General features: G+C 43.6%; 1 protein-coding gene across 1 annotated transcript in view; it reads left to right on the top strand.

The window, feature by feature from the left end:
- TENM1 (teneurin transmembrane protein 1) overlaps window positions 1–21,263 on the top strand; it is a 1,826,288-nt gene that overhangs the window by 1,281,979 nt on the left and 523,046 nt on the right. Inside the window, exon 18 of the mRNA XM_078688755.1 lies at window positions 15,334–15,453. Within this exon, the coding sequence (XP_078544881.1) occupies window positions 15,334–15,453 (120 nt within the window). The remainder of the gene's footprint in view (window positions 1–15,333; window positions 15,454–21,263) is intronic.

Below are 21,263 nucleotides of genomic sequence, written 5' to 3'. Positions count from 1 at the left end.
ACCCTTCCACGCTTAGGGTGGACAAAATTATTTACAACAAGGGGTGGTGAGGGACAGAGTCTCTGAATTAAGCAGAATACTCTCACCCAGTCAAGAGATCAGGGCTAGATCCAACACCGTTTTTTAGCTCATTGCACCATCCCAGTTTCAGAACCTGGCTGTATGCAAATTAGTCTGTTCCTGTCCCAGTGCATGATGGGAACAGGGCAAACCAAACTACAAAAGCCAATTCTTACACTGGGAAGGAAACAAGCTTCCGGGGACCGGTTTCTGGCATTACAGCCGTCTTCGGCCCGGCTTGCTTGAATCCTGATGGTGCAATGAGCAAGGGACTCATGTCTGAGTATACCCTTCCACGCTTAGGGTGGACAAAATTATTTACAACAAGGGGTGGTGAGGGACAGAGTCTCTGAATTAAGCAGAATACTCTCACCCAGTCAAGAGATCAGGGCTAGATCCAACACCGTTTTTTAGCTCATTGCACCATCCCAGTTTCCGAACCTGGCTGTATGCAAATTAGTCTGTTCCTGTCCCAGTGCATGATGGGAACAGGGCAAACCACACTACAAAAGCCAATTCTTACACTGGGAAGGAAACAAGCTTCCGGGGACCGGTTTCTGGCATTACAGCCGTCTTCGGCCCGGCTTGCTTGAATCCTGATGGTGCAATGAGCAAGGGACTCATGTCGGAGTATACCCTTCCACACTTAGGGTGGACAAAATTATTTACAACAAGGGGTGGTGAGGGACAGAGTCTCTGAATTAAGCAGAATACTCTCACCCAGTCAAGAGATCAGGGCTAGATCCAACACCGTTTTTTAGCTCATTGCACCATCCCAGTTTCAGAACCTGGCTGTATGCAAATTAGTCTGTTCCTGTCCCAGTGCATGATGAGAACAGGGCAAACCAAACTACAAAAGCCAATTCTTACACTGGGAAGGAAACAAGCTTCCGGGGACCGGTTTCTGGCATTACAGCCGTCTTCGGCCCGGCTTGCTTGAATCCTGATGGTGCAATGAGCAAGGGACTCATGTCTGAGTATACCCTTCCACGCTTAGGGTGGACACAATTATTTACAACAAGGGGTGGTGAGGGACAGAGTCTCTGAATTAAGCAGAATACTCTCACCCAGTCAAGAGATCAGGGCTAGATCCAACACCGTTTTTTAGCTCATTGCACCATCCCAGTTTCAGAACCTGGCTGTATGCAAATTAGTCTGTTCCTGTCCCAGTGCATGATGGGAACAGGGCAAACCAAACTACAAAAGCCAATTCTTACACTGGGAAGGAAACAAGCTTCCGGGGACCAGTTTCTGGCATTACAGCCGTCTTCGGCCCAGCTTGCTTGAATCCTGATGGTGCAATGAGCAAGGGACTCATGTCTGAGTATACCCTTCCACGCTTAGGATGGACAAAATTATTTACAACAAGGGGTGGTGAGGGACAGAGTCTCTGAATTAAGCAGAATACTCTCACCCAGTCAAGAGATCAGGGCTAGATCCAACACCGTTTTTTAGCTCATTGCACCATCCCAGTTTCAGAACCTGGCTGTATGCAAATTAGTCTGTTCCTGTCCCAGTGCATGATGAGAACAGGGCAAACCAAACTACAAAAGCCAATTCTTACACTGGGAAGGAAACAAGCTTCCGGGGACCGGTTTCTGGCATTACAGCCGTCTTCGGCCCGGCTTGCTTGAATCCTGATGGTGCAATGAGCAAGGGACTCATGTCTGAGTATACCCTTCCACGCTTAGGGTGGACAAAATTATTTACAACAAGGGGTGGTGAGGGACAGAGTCTCTGAATTAAGCAGAATACTCTCACCCAGTCAAGAGATCAGGGCTAGATCCAACACCGTTTTTTAGCTCATTGCACCATCCCAGTTTCCGAACCTGGCTGTATGCAAATTAGTCTGTTCCTGTCCCAGTGCATGATGGGAACAGGGCAAACCAAACTACAAAAGCCAATTCTTACACTGGGAAGGAAACAAGCTTCCGGGGACCGGTTTCTGGCATTACAGCCGTCTTCGGCCCGGCTTGCTTGAATCCTGATGGTGCAATGAGCAAGGGACTCATGTCTGAGTATACCCTTCCACGCTTAGGGTGGACAAAATTATTTACAACAAGGGGTGGTGAGGGACAGAGTCTCTGAATTAAGCAGAATACTCTCACCCAGTCAAGAGATCAGGGCTAGATCCAACACCGTTTTTTAGCTCATTGCACCATCCCAGTTTCAGAACCTGGCTGTATGCAAATTAGTCTGTTCCTGTCCCAGTGCATGATGGGAACAGGGCAAACCAAACTACAAAAGCCAATTCTTACACTGGGAAGGAAACAAGCTTCCGGGGACCGGTTTCTGGCATTACAGCCGTCTTCGGCCCGGCTTGCTTGAGGTTCAGAGCTGGGATGGGGCAGTGAGCTAAATAACGGTGATGGATCAAGCCCTGATCTTTGGACTGGGTAAGAGTGGTCTGCTTAATTCAGACACTCTGTTCATCACCACCCCCTTTTCTGAATCATTTTGTCCACCATAAGCGTGGAAGGGCATACTCAGATGTGAGTCCCTTGCTCACTGCTCCATCAGGATTCAAGCAAGCCGGGCCGACGACGCCTGAAATGGCAGAAACCGGTCCCCGGAAGCTTGTCTCCTTTCTGGTGAAGAATTGGCTTGGTAGTTTGGTCTGCCCTGTTCCCATGATGCACTGGGCCAGGGACAGACTAATTTGCATATAGCCAGGTTCTGAGCTGGGATGGGGCAGTGAGCTAAATAACGGTGATGGATCAAGCCCTGATCTTTGGACTGGGTAAGAGTGGTCTGCTTAATTCAGACACTCTGTTCATCACCACCCCCTTTTCTGAATCATTAACATAAACCAGCCACCTGATCTTCCCCATGTTGTCAAGCTTCATGCAGTCTTGGACAATTGATCTTGTAAGATAACATTGTTCCGTCGCCCAAATCCTCCGCCACAACATAACTGGTTGGATTTTAATGATGTCCGATATATAGTCCAAACCAAGTTCAAGATGACAACCGTATGTTGTGGTGCTTTTTGGGACTGCCAACAAAAACCTTAGGAATGAATTTTCGATTTTCTGGAGCTGGTCTACGTTCGCCCCACCCCAGACCCCTGCTCCATAGATCGCTATGCTAAGACATTTTGCATTATATATTTTGAGCATTTCAGTCGGGGGTCTCTTGCCCAACCGAAGTGCAAAGGCCTTCAATGCAGCAACAGCCCTTAAAAGAGCCAATTTACGCGAGTTGACGGCTTCCCTCAATTTAAAATCCTCGTCAATTAAAATTCCTAAATAGGGATATGTTTCCGTTCGTTCAAGGGGGGATTTGTCCACATAAATGTTCTTGGTTTTTTTCCGTTTTATGCCAGCATGCATCACGTAGGTCTTTTTTATGTTTACTCTAAGATTCAAGCTGGTCATGAACGAGCAGTACTTATTAAAAGCCCGTTGAAGCTGGACTGGGGTTCTGGCAAGGATCACCGCGTCGTCGGCGTATAGTAAGGCTGGTATCTGCCGACAACCGGCTGCTGGGAGATCTTCTGCATCCTCTAACATAGCAACTTCTAGCCCATTGGTGTACAGGGTAAATAGGAAAGGGGCCAGCACACACCCTTGTCTGACCCCCTTCTCTACCACAAAGCTATCAGTTAGTTGGCCTCCAGTCCCAAATCTTACTCTTCCCGTAGCCCCTGAGTAAAGTTCACAGAGAAAATTGACTATTGGGGGGTCAATTCCCATTTGCAGCATAATTGTCCACAACCTTGAGTGGACAACGCAGTCGAATGCTGCTGTTAAATCCACATAGACCATATGTAGAGAAGTGCCCTTCGCCTCCACATACTTTCTGGCCAGTAATGTCAAGTTTAGGGCCTGATCCACCGTACTCAACCCCGCCCTGAACCCGTATTGCAGATCAGAGATTACTTCTTGATCATTCGTCCACTCCTGGAGACGGTCGAGAAGAATGCGCCCAGCCACCTTCCCGAGCGAATCCAGGAGTGAGATGGGTCGGTAACAGGCGGGACTGTTCCTGTCTCCCTTTTTGAAGATGGGGACCAATATCGAGGACGACCAGGAGTCGATCAAGCCAATCTCTTTAGCCGCATTCAGTACATTGGTGAGTAGCGGGGACCACAAGTCTGAATTATGTTTAAAGAGGTCCACGGGGACCGAATCCGGTCCTGGTGCCTTTCCGGGTTTAGCAGTTTTTATTGCCTTCTCTACCTCGTTTAATGTGAAATGAAGGGCTAGTGGGTATTGCACTTGAGTCAGAGGTTCTGCATGTTCTAGTTCAGGGGCTTCTTTCTCGCTAAAAACCTTAGAGAAGTGTTGCACCCATTCTCCTGCGTCGATAGCGACGTCTGGAGATGGTACATCTACTTTATCTGTTAAAAAAGGAGACTTCACTATCTGCCAAAAGGCTGAGCTGTCCTTTAGGGTGCTACTTCTCTGGAGTTGGACCCATAAGTTGGATTGTAGTTCCTTTTTCCTAGTTCGTAGTGCGAGTGCATAAGCCTTCCTTAGTCTTATGATCTCCTCTCTGTCTCTCTCTACTTTAGCTAGGGCCTTTTTTAGGTTAGTGTGTGCTTTCGTGCATTCTGTACTAAACCATCCCTTTCTAGTGCTCTTATTTTGTTTGCAATCCCTGGTTAATTCTTTTCTAATGATTTCGACGATGTCACTATAACTGGCCAAGACCTCAATTGAGGTTGTAGAAGGATCTAGACATCTTTCCATCGCATTTCTACTTAATTTTACTATTTTAGTAGTTATGGCTTCCTGATCTAATTTGCCCCATTTTAGTGTAAAACCGTTTACCCTGTCCAATGTCAGTGCCTGTTGGTCTAACAAGTTTAACTGCACAATATCTCCTTTGTTCTGTGATTTGGGTTCTTGGAGAGCCAGGCTAATGGGGGAATGGTCGCTAAGTGCGTTGTTGATAATTTCAAAGGTCGTAATGCATGAAGCTTTATTAGTGGACACTAAAACATAGTCAATCAGGCTTTTGAGGCCCCTGCCGTGAAAAGTTGGCATAAATTCAGCTACAGGTGTTTTTAATTTATTGGCGAACCCCATGTCTAATTCGACCATCGTCATTTGCATTTTATTGCCCTCAGGTGTATGTGTGAAGTGGGTTAAACAGTTTTCATTTTCATCGATGATCCCACAGTTGGGGGTATTGCTCTTATTACATAAGTGCAGGTTAAAATCTCCACCCCAGACTACTGTGTGAGATTCCTTTATATACTTTATTACAAGATCCTGCACCAGGTGGGAAATCTCACTTATCACCCGGGTTAACTCAAATAAAGTCAAGTTATTGTAAAAATTGATAATCGTGTAGACCTCTTGTCTATTTCTTCGGAAAGTGATAAGCTGGTTGTTCTGCTCAATTATTATTTCGTAACAGGGCCAGAGGTATGAGACATATGTTACTAGCCCACCCTTGCTCCTACCTGCATTGGATCTTATAGCTGCGGAAAAATATGTTTTATAGCCCAGGAGGTGAATTGGATCATTAAGCCAAGTTACCTGGAGGCAAATTAAGTTACTTGAGTTTGCCAAGTAAATGAAACTGTTTTCAGAATGTTTAGAGGCTAAACCCGCCACATTCCATACAGTAACCTTACTTAGGAGTTCGAGCGTGTGGCAATTAATACCCTGTGTTGATCCTGCGGGCTGCTCTGGGTGCTGTTTTCTCCGAGATAGCTTGGCTGTGCTTCGCTTCCCGGTTTTAGGGTATTTTCCAGCGCCTCTGGGTTATTTTTTGTGGGAAAAATAGTATCGCTGGGATCCTCGGGAGGGGCGGGGAGCTCGTTCGTTGGATCTGCCATGTTTAAATGAATAATTGAATTATTTAATCCAATTGGTCTAAGAGCTGATATACAGCGTGCCTCATGGGGACAGTTGCTTGTGGAGCTTTTTATTAATTGTATAACTACATCTCCACTATTTATTGGGCTGATCCTGTCGTGCTTCCTTTGTAGTGATGGTCAATCGACCATCTCTAGACAGCTGTAGCTATTAAAAGTTGGTATTCCACCCCAGGGTTCCCTTTGTGATTGTACTCTCCTGTCATTTCCTTTCCAATCAGCCCAATCCCTACTTCCGTGCCCCAAACCTCCTTGATTCCAACCTCTTTGCCAGTTATCTGACTGATGCCAGGACCAATTTGGGCCTTCAAGGTAGTGGCATATCGGCGGATAGAAGAAGGATAAACGTTTAGTGTTTATACCACCATTCTTGTCCGCGGTGACCCAAGAGCAGATATAATCCACTGCACGCGGGTTTTCAAAGTTAACTATGACACAGTCACCTGGGATTCTTTTTTGTTGGTGTCCTATCCATGGAACCCTACGTGCTGTGATGATCCTGCTAACATGATTTTGCGGCATTGGTCTACTAACTTTCAGCCAATGCCGAACTTTGTTTTGTAGGGACCAATTGGTTCCTCTGTGTCATGACTCAGCTCGGGCACCCCTGTCAAAATAACTACGAACGGGCTTGCTTCAGGTGGGAGGTTTATGGACTTAGTACACCCTCTCTTTGTCCGTTCTCCCTGCGTGTTGTGTCTCTGCAGATGTTCATGATGTGCAGCATTTATTGGGGACGTCTTCGGAAGAATGTGTGTTGAGGGTGGATTTTTCTGTGATTCTGGAACTTTCTTGGGCAGCTCTTGGAGGGACTTAGTTTTTGGAGTCACGGTGCCCTTAGATGAATTTTTGGCCATTTCTCCTGTCTTAGCGGTAGGAGTGTTACTAGTAATAGTGATATTTTTGGAGGGTTGTCCTGACGTGACATTGGCAGTTTTATTTTTTACTCCCCCCATGTTTACCGGCCCTAGACTCTTTGCGTTAGTTGGGGTTTTCAGAGTAGCGGCTAGTGCTGCTATTTGCTTCTCTATAACTGCAAGGCTCCTTTGGATAGGCTGTAATTGGAATTTTATTAGTTCAGCTATCCGAGCCATCAGATGCTGATCTGTCTCGCATGTTTTGCAGCCATCACCCAAATCGGGGGCTAGATCTTCATCGTGAACGTCATTATCGTTATTATCGTTCACGCTGAGATCCACAACAATGGGATGGAGATTACTTGCACTATTATCTGCTTTGGATTTATTAGTGATATTATTTTTCTGCATTTGCTCTTTTGTTTTATTTCCCGCCCTCTGATTCTTAGGCCGTGATGTTTGTTGTAACTTGCTTGTTTTTGAGGCTATAGTGTCTTTCTGATTTTTTTTACTTGTATTTTTTTTTCTTTCGGAATTGCTCCCTCCCTCATCCCCCTTTTTCGTTCTGGTCAGGGTCCGGTTGAAGGGGACTAGCAAAAATGTCGGGCGTTTTTTCAAGCGCCTGAGTCAATTGCGAGTCCAGCAATGATAAGGACGGGGACAGATCAATCAGATTTGGGATACCATGGATAGCGGCGGATATTTCCCGAGCAACTACCTTCTCCGGATGACTTAGGGGCGTTTGCGCTAATATCAGGGATCCCAACGAGGAGCGTCTTGCTTGTGCCAGGTCGTATGATACTCGACGATCTAGTAATGTTATGCCCTCATCAATAGCTTGATTGGCTTTGGTGATGAATTGGTCAATTGGACCAACGGTTTTAGCCATATTTTGGAGCGTTTTGCTTCTGCTGCCTCTCGATGACATTTATTGTGGGGCAAGGTGGTCTAGCAGTAATAGTGAGACAGGAAATTAACAGTTTTTGTCTCAAGCATGTTATGTTGTGTTAGCAGGTCTAAACAAGGTGGATATAATGTCGATATACAGACCAGCATAGGAGAAGTACGTTGTACGAAACGTTAGAGGGGGAGCCCAGTCCAGTCTTGTCCGGTCTGTGACGGGATAGGACGGGCCCGCCCTTGGCCCGGGCTTCGCCCGGCGTCCCGCGAAACAGTGCTGGTGTTGCTTTTAAGCGCCTCCTGGTGCTTGCGAATGACGCGGCTCACCGCTAGGGCCTCTGGGTGTTGTGGTCCGCCCCTCGCCGGTCTCCACTCGGCGGCCCCGCTCAAGATGGACAGAGAGCGGCAGGGCAGCGGGAGGCAGGCGGGCTGGTCCGCGGGAGGCACAGAAGGTCAGTGAAAGATTTGTCGCTTTGGCAGTGTCAGGCAACAACAAGGACAAATGGAGTTCTTTATTTTCTAAATCATGTCCAGTGAAAAATTATGAACACCTTGGTCTGTATTACAGAAAGTGTCCTGAGGGCACAACAGGTGTGCGTGCCCGCTTTGTGTGCCTTCAGGCCAGTTTGGTATTACAGAAGGGGGATGCAGACACTTGTAGGAACCGTACTATAATACTAATAGTGCTGGTGCAGGTGTAGCACCAGCACTATCTTGAGAAGGCATTTCCTCATTTGCATGGGATTGTGGACTCATGCAAATGAGGGAACCTCTTTGCCTCTGTGCCTGCATCGTATTGTGGACTCGAACGCAGAGTCAAAGAAGACATCAAAAAGGTGGCACACTGTCAGTCTGCCCCCTCAGGGAAGCCCTCTAGAGGGGGCAAAAGGGGTCACATGGATGCCCCAGACAGCCTGCAGCAAGCGGGTGCAGTCACTCACTGTCCGCTCTCTAAAGTGCAGACAGGCTCCATCTGCACAGTGAAACATGGAGAGGCTGATTAAAACACCTGCTTCGTATTTCATCGAATGAGTTTTGGGCTGCCCTAAGGGCAGTGCATTCATTGGAATTTGGCACGCTGTTCATGTTTGCGCTCGCCTCATCTGTTTAAATGTGCGCCGTGGTGCAAACATGAACAGTGTGACATATTCCTAATATGGACCCCTGTCAAAAAAACTATTTTCCACTTTGTCTTCTATGAATCCTCTAATATATGTCCCCCTTTTTAAATTATATTTAAAGAGCTTGAACCCTCCTAAAGTTCACTTTTAGAAAATGCAGCGGTGAAGTGCGAAAGGCACTTCCTATACACCCATTACGAAAAGAACACTTGATGAAAAAGATTGCTTGCATTCATGGGGTCAGATAGGTTATCTGCACTGGTCACATCACAGACACAGTGTTTACAAAGCATCTGCAAGGTAGCCACTCAGTTCTGGGTGCTGTGCTGGATGTAGCAATGAGGCACAGGACACAGAGCCATGACACAAAGATTCGCAGAAATCCTGCCTCATGGAAATTCATGGTACCCTTCAACCCTCTCCATCAGCAGCAAATACAAGTTGGAGGCATGGAAGGGACAACAGACCTCCACCAAGGGACAATGGCCTATATTTACATGGGGATATTGCCAGCAGAAAGTCACTGTTTTTGTGACGAGCTGGTGGCAATATGCCCTTCTCCATATTTACAAAGCGGCATTAAGCCAGCTTTTGTGGTTTAACACCGCCTTGTAAATAAAGCCGCTTTACACGCATCACTTAGCGTGAAAGGGCTGTGCAATCACCCATTGCTTTTGACGCTGCCCTAAATTTACAAGGAGGTGTAAACCTGAGACAGCGCCGAAAACGAATGCCAAGAGCAGGTGTTAAAATGGCGAGACGAGGATAAATACCTTTATTTCTCCTTGTGGTTGCTTTTTCTATGTGTGCTACCAATGCAGCACACATAGTGAGAGCAAATGGCATTAATGATTGTTTATGTGCAGGAAAGTTTCCCTTCCTGCACATAAACAATCATTAAATATTGATGATTTGCTACTTCTATGTGTGCTGCGTTCTGCATAGAAGTAACAAATCACCATTAGTGAACACCTTCCTGCACATAAATAATAATTACCTGCAACGCAGACACCCTTGTACTATGGTGCCAGGGTGCCTGTGTTGGTGTTATGGAGCTAAATTGAGTGCCAGCACTAGGGAAAACACAGGAGTGCGCCTGTTCTAGTGAATGCGGCACATCCCTGCGTTTTGAAATTTTCAGAGCACTGGCTCTGACATTTTCTTGTAAATATACCCCAAAGTTTATAATAATCCAGTTTTCAGCAAAATGTATATGAAATGGTTTAATGTGAGAAAAATTATAAGCTTTGTACAATATACTAAAAAGATCTCTCTATAGAATCTGTGTACAGAAGAAATCATCAAAAAGTCAATTTGCATATTTTTCTCTTGTAAAAGAAATAACAACAAAAAACATTGCAGACTGTATTAACCAACAATTTAATGAAATCTACAGAACGCTGTGCAATTTCTCCCACCAATACTATATAGGGGAAGCAGCTGCATTCATCTAGTTCAACCTATTTCTTGAGATGGTGCATTTGTTTAACTATATCTGGAGGGAGAGGGGCCGTGGTGTTAATTGCTGGCACTCTTAAGAACATCCACAGCCTTACAAGGGTTGTTTTCAGACTCCTGTCCTCTGGCTTGTTACACTGAAGAAGGCTGACATTTTCAATGCATGACCTTCGACTGACTCCTGTCAAACAACCTGTCATTTATCACACTTTCCACACTGTTTCACTGAAGCTGTCAATGTCAAGTTCACCTTGAAGGAAAGTTCATTTGAAGTGCAGATTGATTCTCTACAGAGAAGTCAGAGAGTCTGGACAGCTCATAGAAAATAGTAGTCATTTCATTTCAAATGACTAGTACATTTTTGTGTTCTAATATTCTGCATGCCACAGAATACAGGTGGGCTCAATTAGTGTGCAACAAGTGTAAGGAAGCAATGTGAGCTGGACTGCATGGCTCATATCCATGCCTGAGCAATCTTGAGCTACAATTTAGACCAGTAGTCCAGGGCATTAACTGTTTTCTGTCAATTTGAAAGTACAATTTCAGTTCTAGCAGTGGTTGTTGCAAAGGTCAGTGCACAGTGACGCAATATTATGTGGCACAGTCACAATCTATGTTATCCAGCCCCAGGTGTCGATGGTCTTCCCAATTCACCTCAACCCTGGCTGTCTTTCATAAATCAGAGGGTTTTTGAAGTTACATATTTTTCCTGCTGGATGAGTTGGCATGGCACGCACCACATGTTTGACCTTGATTGCAGAGATGCATTCTAGATGAATTACTGAACACTGCAGCTGGTTGGATTTTAAGTGTGTGCTTGGAATAAATCCATTTCCACCACCTAACCCACTAATGAAATACTGATTCATCTCAAAACACCCCACTCCAATTCATCAACATGAGCAGTTTATTATTCATCCTCCCAAAATTAGGACATTCTGCTGTTAAATATGTTCATACTCCTTTTTTTGCATTCTAATTAGGTGTGGACAAAATTGTATTTATATTCTGCTCATACTCGTAATTAGGTGTTTCATGTGAAAATTGTAGGTGACACACACAACTGCATACAAAAAGGCACCTTCGTTACCAGCTCATTGCATTGTTCGCAGATTCTAAAGTTAGGCGATTAAAGTTGCTGGCTTGAACATGCTGTCAGGACTGTTTGGCACTCTGTCTGGGACACAATCAGGAATTTGGGCAAGTACTAGTGTCTGGGTAGAAAAAGTAAGTAGAAAGAGGAGTACAGAGCTGCCCAGGATCACACAGGGAGTCAGAGAAGAAAAGGGATCCAAAGGTGAAGCCTGCACAAGGGAAGAAGATGGTTAAGACTCAGAAAGGTCAGGTACTCAAGAGGCAATTTAGCATTCAGAATCACTAACACCCAGGACGGACGTGCAAGACATATATATATAACGACAATAAAGGGAACATGGGGTAAAGCACTCAGGAACTCCACACTGTAAGACTGAAGCTCAGTAAGTTCTTCACCCACAATTGCTGTTATAGATACTGACTGCAAATACCCACATATAGTATATACATGCAAAGGCAAGGTCTGTGGAGCAGATACCTATGGGGATGTTATAAATGTAACTCAAAAACAATACTCACAGTGAACAAGAAACACCACCTAGGTTGTCAGCTGTGCCCACGGATCTTGGCGATCAAACAAAAACACACAAGGTGGTACCAGCATGGGTGTAGAACTAAAAACACAGCCACAATAGACAAGGAGCTCGTAAGGAGGCGTGCTTAATAGGAAAGAAGAGAAAAAGGGCACACTTGGCAAAAGATAAGAAACAAAACCAACAAGGACACTGGAAGCTAAGACTACAGGAACAGGAAGACAGCAAGGTAGAAACTGGAACAAAAGGTAAAGGAAACACAGGGACTGGGACAAGATAAATACAGAAGGCGAGAGACTACAAGGGTGCACTAAATAGTACTGGTTCAGGAATCAAGGAATTAGACGACCTCAAGGAATCCAGGTACAGGATAAAAAGGGAAAGTATAGGGCACACTTGGCAGAAAGCAGGTAACAGGTCTATAAGGAAACTAGAAGCAAGACAGTAGTATTAGGAAGACAGCAAACTAGGAACTGGAACAAAGCTAATGGGAAGACAAGCAGGGACTAGAAAAAAGGAAATACATGTGAGAGGTGTCAAGAGTGCACTACACAGTACTGGTTCAGGAATTAAGGAATCAAGGAATAGTGCAGACTCGAGAGTCAAGGTAGCACTGAGGGCAGCGTTAGCTCAGTAACAAGGAATAGCTGCGTCCCAGGAATCAAGATGTCTAGGTAGCACTAAAAGGCAGTTCTAATTCAGGAAGAAGGAAAGCTATAGCAAAGAAATCAAGGAATCAATGGAACACTGCAGGCAGTGTTAGTTCAGGAACAATCATAGCTCTAACTCAGGAATCAAGGAATACCTATTGCTCAGGAACGATGGAAACATTGATAGGAAAAGCTCAGGAAAAAAGGATTGATCTCACCGGGACACAACTACAATGACCAACCCTAGACTTGTAGGAGCTGGTGCTGAAAAGAGCTCACAGTAATCAAGTGCATCAGGTCTGAGCAGGCTAGTAGCTGCCAGCTACAGGTATGCTGAATTCCTCTACCCATCCTTGGCCTGCAAGAGTGGAGAGCGAGCAGTGAGCAGAGGTTTGTAGGTAATGGAGTTTCAAGCATGAGCAGACTGGCTTCCACAAAACCTGGCATGAATAGGGAATGGGTGGCAATTTTCAAATAGCGACCAAAGTGCTGGAAGTTAGGATATGCACGAAGGGGAAGGTCTGGGACATTATTAGAACACTGGAGAGTCCCGCAATTTAGCCCCTGGTGGTGGGTACAAGAGCGTAGGGAGCGAATCGTGACACATGCAGTGATATCACACGTTCAGTTCATAGTTCCTGCAAGGACTTTTCTGCTTGAACTAAGTCTCCAACACGCAGAAATTCTCTGGTCAGAGTACACAGAAGACAAACATAACTCATGTGCAATAAATATACTCCAATATTAAGGATTTGAGCGAAATTCTGCTGGCATAATGGTTTTGCAGTGACTAGTCTGTATTACAATTAAAATTCTATATGGCAGGAGAGATGCTTCCAAGAGATCAGATTCTATACTCAAAGCAATGGACTGGAGACATGTGAAGGACCATATCCATTGATGAGGACAAGGCCAGAGAAGGCATTGCATAAGCATAACGGAAAACATGCAAGTTGTATAGATCTCTAATCTGACATAATAAGCATTCTTTGAGAAATGCCCCTGTGCTGCATACCTGTATGCAGTCATAATTCCATTAAAAAAACACAGCAATATACAGATGTGCTAGGCAAAGAACCTTTTTGGAGAGTTATATGGTGGGGTATGAGTGATGCCAGTTATTTGGGTTATGTGAATGGGGTGTTAAAATGTGGCCTAGTGACTCCAGCTGGAACCTTGGGATCCATGCTTTTATCCTGGTGTATGTGCTAGGCCTAATTCGTGTGACTGGCAAATCGATTCATCTTCCTGTGCCTAAATGTGTGTAAAATGCATTTGTGTAATTCCCACTTAATGCACACTCTCTGCGATCGTCTCTCAAATCCTCATGTAATGTACAACGCTCCTTTGCTTCATAGCTAGGTTTGAGGTATATAAATATCAATGCATACATACAATTTGTTCCATCATCCATTTGTGCTAGTTTTATCACATTTCATTTTAAAACCTCATGCAATACTATCAGCAAGTAATCTTAAAACCAGCTGGAGTGCTCCTACATTTCTCTAGATTTCACAATAAAGAATTATTATTAGTTGTCTGCAGTGCCCATAGCCTATTATTTTTAAACCAATACGGCTATATGCAAATGATATTGTGTTTTGATTATTTGAGACCTTTTTGCTGCAGCTGACAGTGCAGTTCTCATCTGCCTCATTGCTGAATAAATACCCAAGGATTGTTGAAGATCCATTGTGCAGTTTTGCATATATTAATACAGCTTCTTGGCACATACTGGGAAGATCTTTTGTTGAAAGAAACCCAAAAATGTCCCAGCTCCCACATTTTTGCAGCAAAGCTGTTTGTGATTCACACAATGCCCCTCCCCCCACTTAATTTATAAGGTGCCACCACTTTTGTAAACTCTCTGATTGCCCCCTAAAGCAGCAAAACTGTCTTCCTTATTAAGCCATTGTGCCATACCACTGAGCACAGTCATACGAGTACTCGTTGAAATGAATATATAATGTTCAGGTTAACTTTGGTGATCATCTTGTGTTCCTCCTCTGTGCTTTTTGATATAACCTATTTCAGTGTTTTATTTTTTACATATTGTGCAATTGAATAGGCAACAAAGTAAAATTGCGAGTTAAGGACAATATATTTAGAGAGTATGTTTCCTTTGTAGCGACAAGAAACAAAATCGGAAAAAGAGAAGAGGGTAGGTTTCATTAATTTTGTGAACTCGTACTTATAAATTCATGGCTTATTCTCACTTAAAATCCATTTTTACCAGAGCACCAGTTACATTACATAAGATCACATTCGTTTGTTTAGACACAGGGAGATTAAGTGATTTGCCCAGAATCACAGGATGTCGAGCTGACGCCGGGACAAGAACCTGGTTCACTAGTTCCCAAGTTGGCATCGCAAGCCGAAATGACAAATCTTTTTAAAACCCATTTTACACCTAATTTCATTACACAAAGCAGTCAATGTTCATAGCAGTTGTCTTATAAGATGCCTTTATCCAGCTTCTTAGTTGATGGAGTTAAATTCTGGAGCTTGCATCTACAACAAAAATAGCACTGCAGTCGACATTGGCTCTTGGGAGTATTTCAGAATAGCACCATGATTACCCACATCTGGGATCTGTGTACACAATGATTTTTGATTCTTGCAAAGTCAATAAAATACTTGAGGATTCATAAGCCATTATGGATCTTTTAATTGTCTTGTACAATGTGTTTTTACATATGTGTTTTCATTCGTAATATTTGTAAATAGGACGCTGGCTTTGCGGCTCTGTTTTCACTTCTTTTGGCATATTCCATTATTGTTCTTGCCATCAGTAACTTATATTTTACTGTTGTTTCTTTGCATTTATAGTCGTGCCTGTGTTGTCCGAGGTCAAGTGGTGGCTGTTGATGGAACCCCGCTAGTCGGCGTCAATGTCAGCTTTTTGCAACATAGCGACTACGGATACACCATCAGTCGGCAGGATGGAAGGTAGATTGATTCAATATTTTTGTGTTCCTGGGATAACCCTGTATGTTTCAATATGGTGTGGATTTTTCTTTATTTCTCAAATGGACTCTTCCAACACACTAAAGTACAAAAAAGACACCACGTTCATGTCAATCTACTGAATAAGGGCCAGAGAAGTATTTAGACACTTTGAGGCCAATTCACAAAAGGCCTTTGCACTCGTGGTGGAGGCCCCGCAGTCGTTGTGTGGCTTCCGCACTTGTTGTGGGACCTCAGTACTGCAGTTACCCATTGCAGAGGTCCTGCCACCACTGCAGGGCCTCCACCACGAGTGCAAAGGCCTTTTGTGAATTGGCCTCAAAGTGTCTAAATACTTCTCTGACATTGGCAGTATTTACATGGAAATTATTATTAACTTTTTTTAGTAATTTACGTTCATATACCATTCTTTTGGACAGTTCCCTTGCTCCAAAATGCTGCACAACCCACTTGATGCTTGCACACTCTGTGTCTGTATTCTACTCCATATAATGTCCAATGTCCGATGCCACTGTCCTTCGTTCTCTCTTCTTCAGAATTACTAGTCTGCCTACATCTGGAAATACCATGTTCCCCTGTTGACTATATTACCACTTTAATTTCTGCTTTCTACATTGTTCAAGAAAACAGTATAGGCGCTATAATATTACAGGAAAGGACTACAACCCAGCTTTTCACCATATTCAATCACTAAGGTCCTTGTTAGCACTCACATCATTGATATGCATCCTTACTAAAAAACTAAACGTTAAAAATTCACCCAAATTGTTTGCCTTCACTCATCTTGTTTTGCTGGATTAGCTTTTGTTGGTGTTAGGAATCTGTGCACTATACCACTGCTGACCAGTGCTAAGGTGCTTGTTATTTCTCCTTCAAACATGGTAAAATTGGTATACCTCAAATTGGCACATTTAATTCATTTGTTACTCCCTATTAAATTGTACTACATTGACCCAAGGCCTCTAAGTTAAATGCTACTAGTTGGCCTGCAGCATTAATTGAGCCACCCACCAAAGTCACCTTTTAAAACATGTCTGAGGTCTACCACTGCAGCCTGTAGCCTGTAGTGCAGTTCTAAATTGCTATTTGGGCACTGAAAAATAAACCTGTTGCCAGCCCTAAACCTTTATTTGTAATACATATAAATCATCCCTAAAGCAGGCCCTATAGGTTCAAAGGGCAGGGTGAAAGGTATTTAAAAAGTAGGATGTGTGTACTTACGTTTTACATGCCCAGGAAGTGAAAAACTCTAAAGCTGTATCTGCTGTACAGCTTATCTTTCTTATTGACTAACGCTGGGTTACCTTATTATATGGATAGTCATAGCTTTTGAATGGGAGCAGATAGAGATATGCTGTTCAGACTTAAATGACTTGTAATTTAAAATCCTTTTAAGGGTAAAGTCACAATTCTGCAAATACCACTTTTAGAAAGTTGGCATTTTCTTGGCATAACCATGTGTGCAACCTTCTGCCTGTGCCCTGGGTCTCAAGACTGAATGGGTCTGCTGTTGAGGTTTGTGTATTGCTTCTACACAGTAACACGAAAGAGGCTAGGAGTGGGTAGGCCATCCTGACAGGATAACAATTTCAGAAGTATTTATTCAGTCAGTACAGGCAGAAGCAAATGAGGTGGTCTTCTTGTATGCTCTTGAGCAAGATGCTGTATACTTATCCCTGCTTCTTCTTAGTCTTTTTCATGGGAGACGGACTGAACCGCTTTTAGGGTTGTGGAATTAATCCACTACTCCCCCATCCACTCTCATGCTGTATGCTGTGCACCTCGATGCCTCTTCCTCACCACCTTTAGTTAAATCTTTACATGGAGTCTCATTGACCAAGGTGGCACATTGCAGGCATAAGATTACCTCAGCACGCCAATGACACCCACGTTTACATTAAAATATCAAGCACATACATCACCACTACCCTGAATCTATTCCTGGAAAAATGGATGAACTCATTCCTTTTCAAAATATAACTCTAAGAACTGAAGTCCTTCTCTCTATGCCATAGCTGGATAACAAGTCTCTATGACTAAGGTGTCACGCCCTCTTTGGTTTTGAAAGCAAAGTCCCTTGTATTCACCGTATCCTATACTATTGTCTAGGCCCCACCCATCTCCAAGCTAGCTAAAACTGTCTCACTCAAGCTCCAAATTCTCTGAACACTTAAATCATCCATTCCATCCGAAGAATTTAGGACATGATCCCACCAGTGTCAATGCAATATTTACAGATCTACCCAAAACGGTGCAAACCCCACTGAAAGCCATCGTACATGCAACAGCCCACCTCGTCAAAGGTTTCAAGAAAATAAGCCACACTACCTCACTGGCTCCCACATTGGATGACCCCTTTAAGACGTATTTTCTAGCCAAATCTGATAGTTTGGGAACATTACACGTATTTCTAGCTCTCCTCCTCTGAGTATTGTATTCTGTATCCATTACATAGCAGTAAAGGACCCTTTAGCCAGGGAATTAATCTAAACACTTCAAGCTCACTCATCGGTCATACAATAGTGAAAGTATTCCTTCGTTATTAGAATGAGAGAATGCCTTACACAATGCTAGCTTAGATTTAACATTAGGTTTAAACTAGATATTCTTTTTTATTCTCTACGCAGGCTTGAGGCAAACCCTGAAGATGTTCTTTTATGCTCTTGGTAAAAACGCTTCAGTGAAAGCTGATGGACGAATGAATCGAGCTGCCCTGGAGCAGTGACAAATGAAGGAGAAAAAGGCTTGATGAGCTACTGCTTGGGAAAAACCAGCAAATGATTAACTAAGGCAGTCCATGTTTAGTACTCATGTTTTGTACAACGTCCAGCCCAGTTACTGCAATTAAAAGCTAACACACTGTTTTCAATGTAGGCCTGTTGGTACCTTTATAATTGTCAGCATAATGTATTAATAATGATAGTAGGTATGCAGCCTCATTCCCAAAGTCAGGGATGATAGGAAAAACTGTTCTGGAGCAAAGGCTTGCAACAATGCTGAGCAGACATAAGTGAGAGCTCTGCACGCATGAAAGCAAGCATAAATACAAATCTTACTGTGTGATTAGTAGGAGTAGTGGCCAGAGAAGGAGAGTAATCAGAAGAAGGTGGCCTTGTATAGGCAAGTACATTATTTTCATTTTTCTCATTGGTTATAAGATGAAAACATGAGCTAGATCCGTCTCGCGAGGCCTGTCATGATTTCTAGCTTCCTGCTATCTGATCTGCATCCACCCCTCCTTCTCTACAACTGTCTTATGGGGCCACAGCCCAGATATGACATGAAAGAGCAAAACCCTCTGTGGAAACTACACATATGACATGCAAGGAGCTGGGAGAACCCTGAGCATTTCCTCTGTCTCACCCCTCCGCTAAATCAGCAAGTGCCTCACAAACATCACACTCCCCTCGGTCCTCCATACTGTTGGGGACCAAGTAACCCTTTTAGCACTTGACGCTCAGTGTAGTGATGCAAAGCTGCCCTCAGCCGTCTTAGACATTGATATTGCCTACAAACTCAAATTCTGCAACACAACAAATAACACTCAGTAAATCAATGTACAGCCAGTGTTTTTTCTTTTTAAAAGGAAAAGAAAGTTAATGTAAGAGATAAAGTACCATCTGTCATAACTTATAATAATATTGCAAGCCACTGAGGAGTTCTATAACCATATAGAGGAACGAGGCCTAAGGCCAAGTTCCTTTATAAGGTTATGGAACTCCAAAGTGACAAGCAACATCCTTATCATGAACACCAGGTGATACTTTATCCCATATGATATATGGTCACGCCATCATCTTTCCCACAAACTACTTAAAACCATTTTGCGTTGCTCTTTCATATGAAAGAGCAAGCATGTTTGCAAACATGAAGAATAAAAATAAACCTTCTAGTGCAAAATTAAACACATCAACATTAGTTGTTTGTTGCAAACAGATATAAAGAGTTCAGTACAAGTCAAAGAAGCGCAGAAAATAAACATGTTCTCTCTGCTTGTCATTCAAAGCTAGAAAAGTAGAGCAGAAGAAAAGCAACGTTTAGTTGCTGCTAAACAGCTCCTTAAATTATACTCCATATTGTGAGGTCAGAACTTGATTCTAATAAGTTATAATAGTTAGGTTCCGACATCTTTTCTTTATAATCAACGACTGGGTGTGTCGCATATCGCAGATTTTAAAGAAATTAGAGTCAGGCGTCTATATAGGGATTACAGAATCCAGTGTATTGTAGCCAGCTGAATTATATTCATCAAATTGCAAAAATGTACTAACAGGCATCTGAAAAAATGCAAATCACTCAAAAAAGGGTCTCTCAATGTTAAAAGCAAATCTACATGATGCGTTGATGCTCACCTCAACATTTTAGGATCATTAGTTCCCATCTAGCCTGATCTTATTTATAGACATAACCTTTGCCATTCTTTTGGCTTTGAAAGTGTGCATTTAAATCAAAAATATCAAGCCTACAACCTTTGGCAATGACCAGTCCAATAATAAAAATCATTTGTTTATGAAGTGAACACAACGTTATGATGCTCATTCTCCCGTGGAATCACAAACCCGCCCTATCGGCATTAGAAGCATTTCATTATAACAGCAATGAAGAGTTCAGTGATAGACCACAGTTTAACTTTTCTCACCAGATGTTCTAGTTACCTCTCAGGAACCGATATATCATAGACCCCAAAAGCATGCCCAGGTAAACAAAAAAGCTGAGATCTGATAGCACCTGAATCAAGCTTTACCCCTAATTAGGGTTACCATTCCCGTTCCTCAGGAGGCTAACGTTGATGTAATTCCTGGATTTGTGGGAGGCTTCTGAGGGCCTGCTAGTGCTTTGGGTTGCCACCCCGAACCAACAAAACACTATTTGTGGTGCCCTGTCCTTTCAGGGACATCCCAAGCTGGAATATGCACACTTTTCTAAGCCTCACGGTTAATGTGGTGCCCATTCACGCGGAGGGCTTTCTTTATATCTGGTCACCACAAACCAGTAATTCTTTCCTTTTACTTTCTTTTATTAAACTTTAGTGCACCAGTTGGCATGTTACCAGCAACAAGTACCCTTGTCCCTTAGTGTGGGGACCTGTGCTCCCTATCCGCTCCTTGCAGACAGGCAGGTCTGCATGGTGGGCTTCTCAAAACTATGCAGTCCCACGGGCTTCCCTGCTGTCTGTCAGTCAGTCTCTAGGCTAAATATGGCAGGGAATGTTTCATGGTACACAAGTAGGACCTCCACTCCCCCACAGCAGACTATGCTTTCTCGCCCGTGGGCTCCCTTTGAGCCGGAGAGGTCACTTCTTTAGTCTTGAGGAGGCTGGAAAAGATGCCCACTTCAAATGATGGCACAATAGTTAACACAGCCTACAAACGCTGAAGGTACCCTGAGGAAGGTGACCCAGTCCCTCAGGGCACCTGCTGCAGCAATGGCAAAGCCAGACACTAGCAACGTCTTCTTTTAGAAACACCCTCAACCCCTTAGGGTCAGTTTTCCCTGTAAATCACTTTGCTGCATTTGGGTCTTGTAAGCACCATGTAAAACTACTAACTAAATACATGTGTCTATAGTGTTACACTACTCATGGCATGCTCCAGCCACCAGAAGTGTTTTTTTAACCTCCTGACCCTCACAACCAAGTTGATATTAATTGGTGCTTTCTGCATCCTCCAGCTCTACTGTACTAAACTACGTTTGTGACCCAGGACTTGATAGGTAAATACACAACAATGACCTTATTGTCTTATGTCAACCAAAAGTCTCCAACAAGCCTGTGAACACGTTTGCCACCTCCA

This window comes from Lissotriton helveticus, chromosome 4_1 (genome assembly GCF_964261635.1).
Source record: "Lissotriton helveticus chromosome 4_1, aLisHel1.1, whole genome shotgun sequence".
NCBI lineage: Eukaryota > Metazoa > Chordata > Amphibia > Caudata > Salamandridae > Lissotriton > Lissotriton helveticus.
Note: the sequence above shows the minus strand (reverse complement) of the source record. Positions and strands in the feature narration are given on the sequence as shown.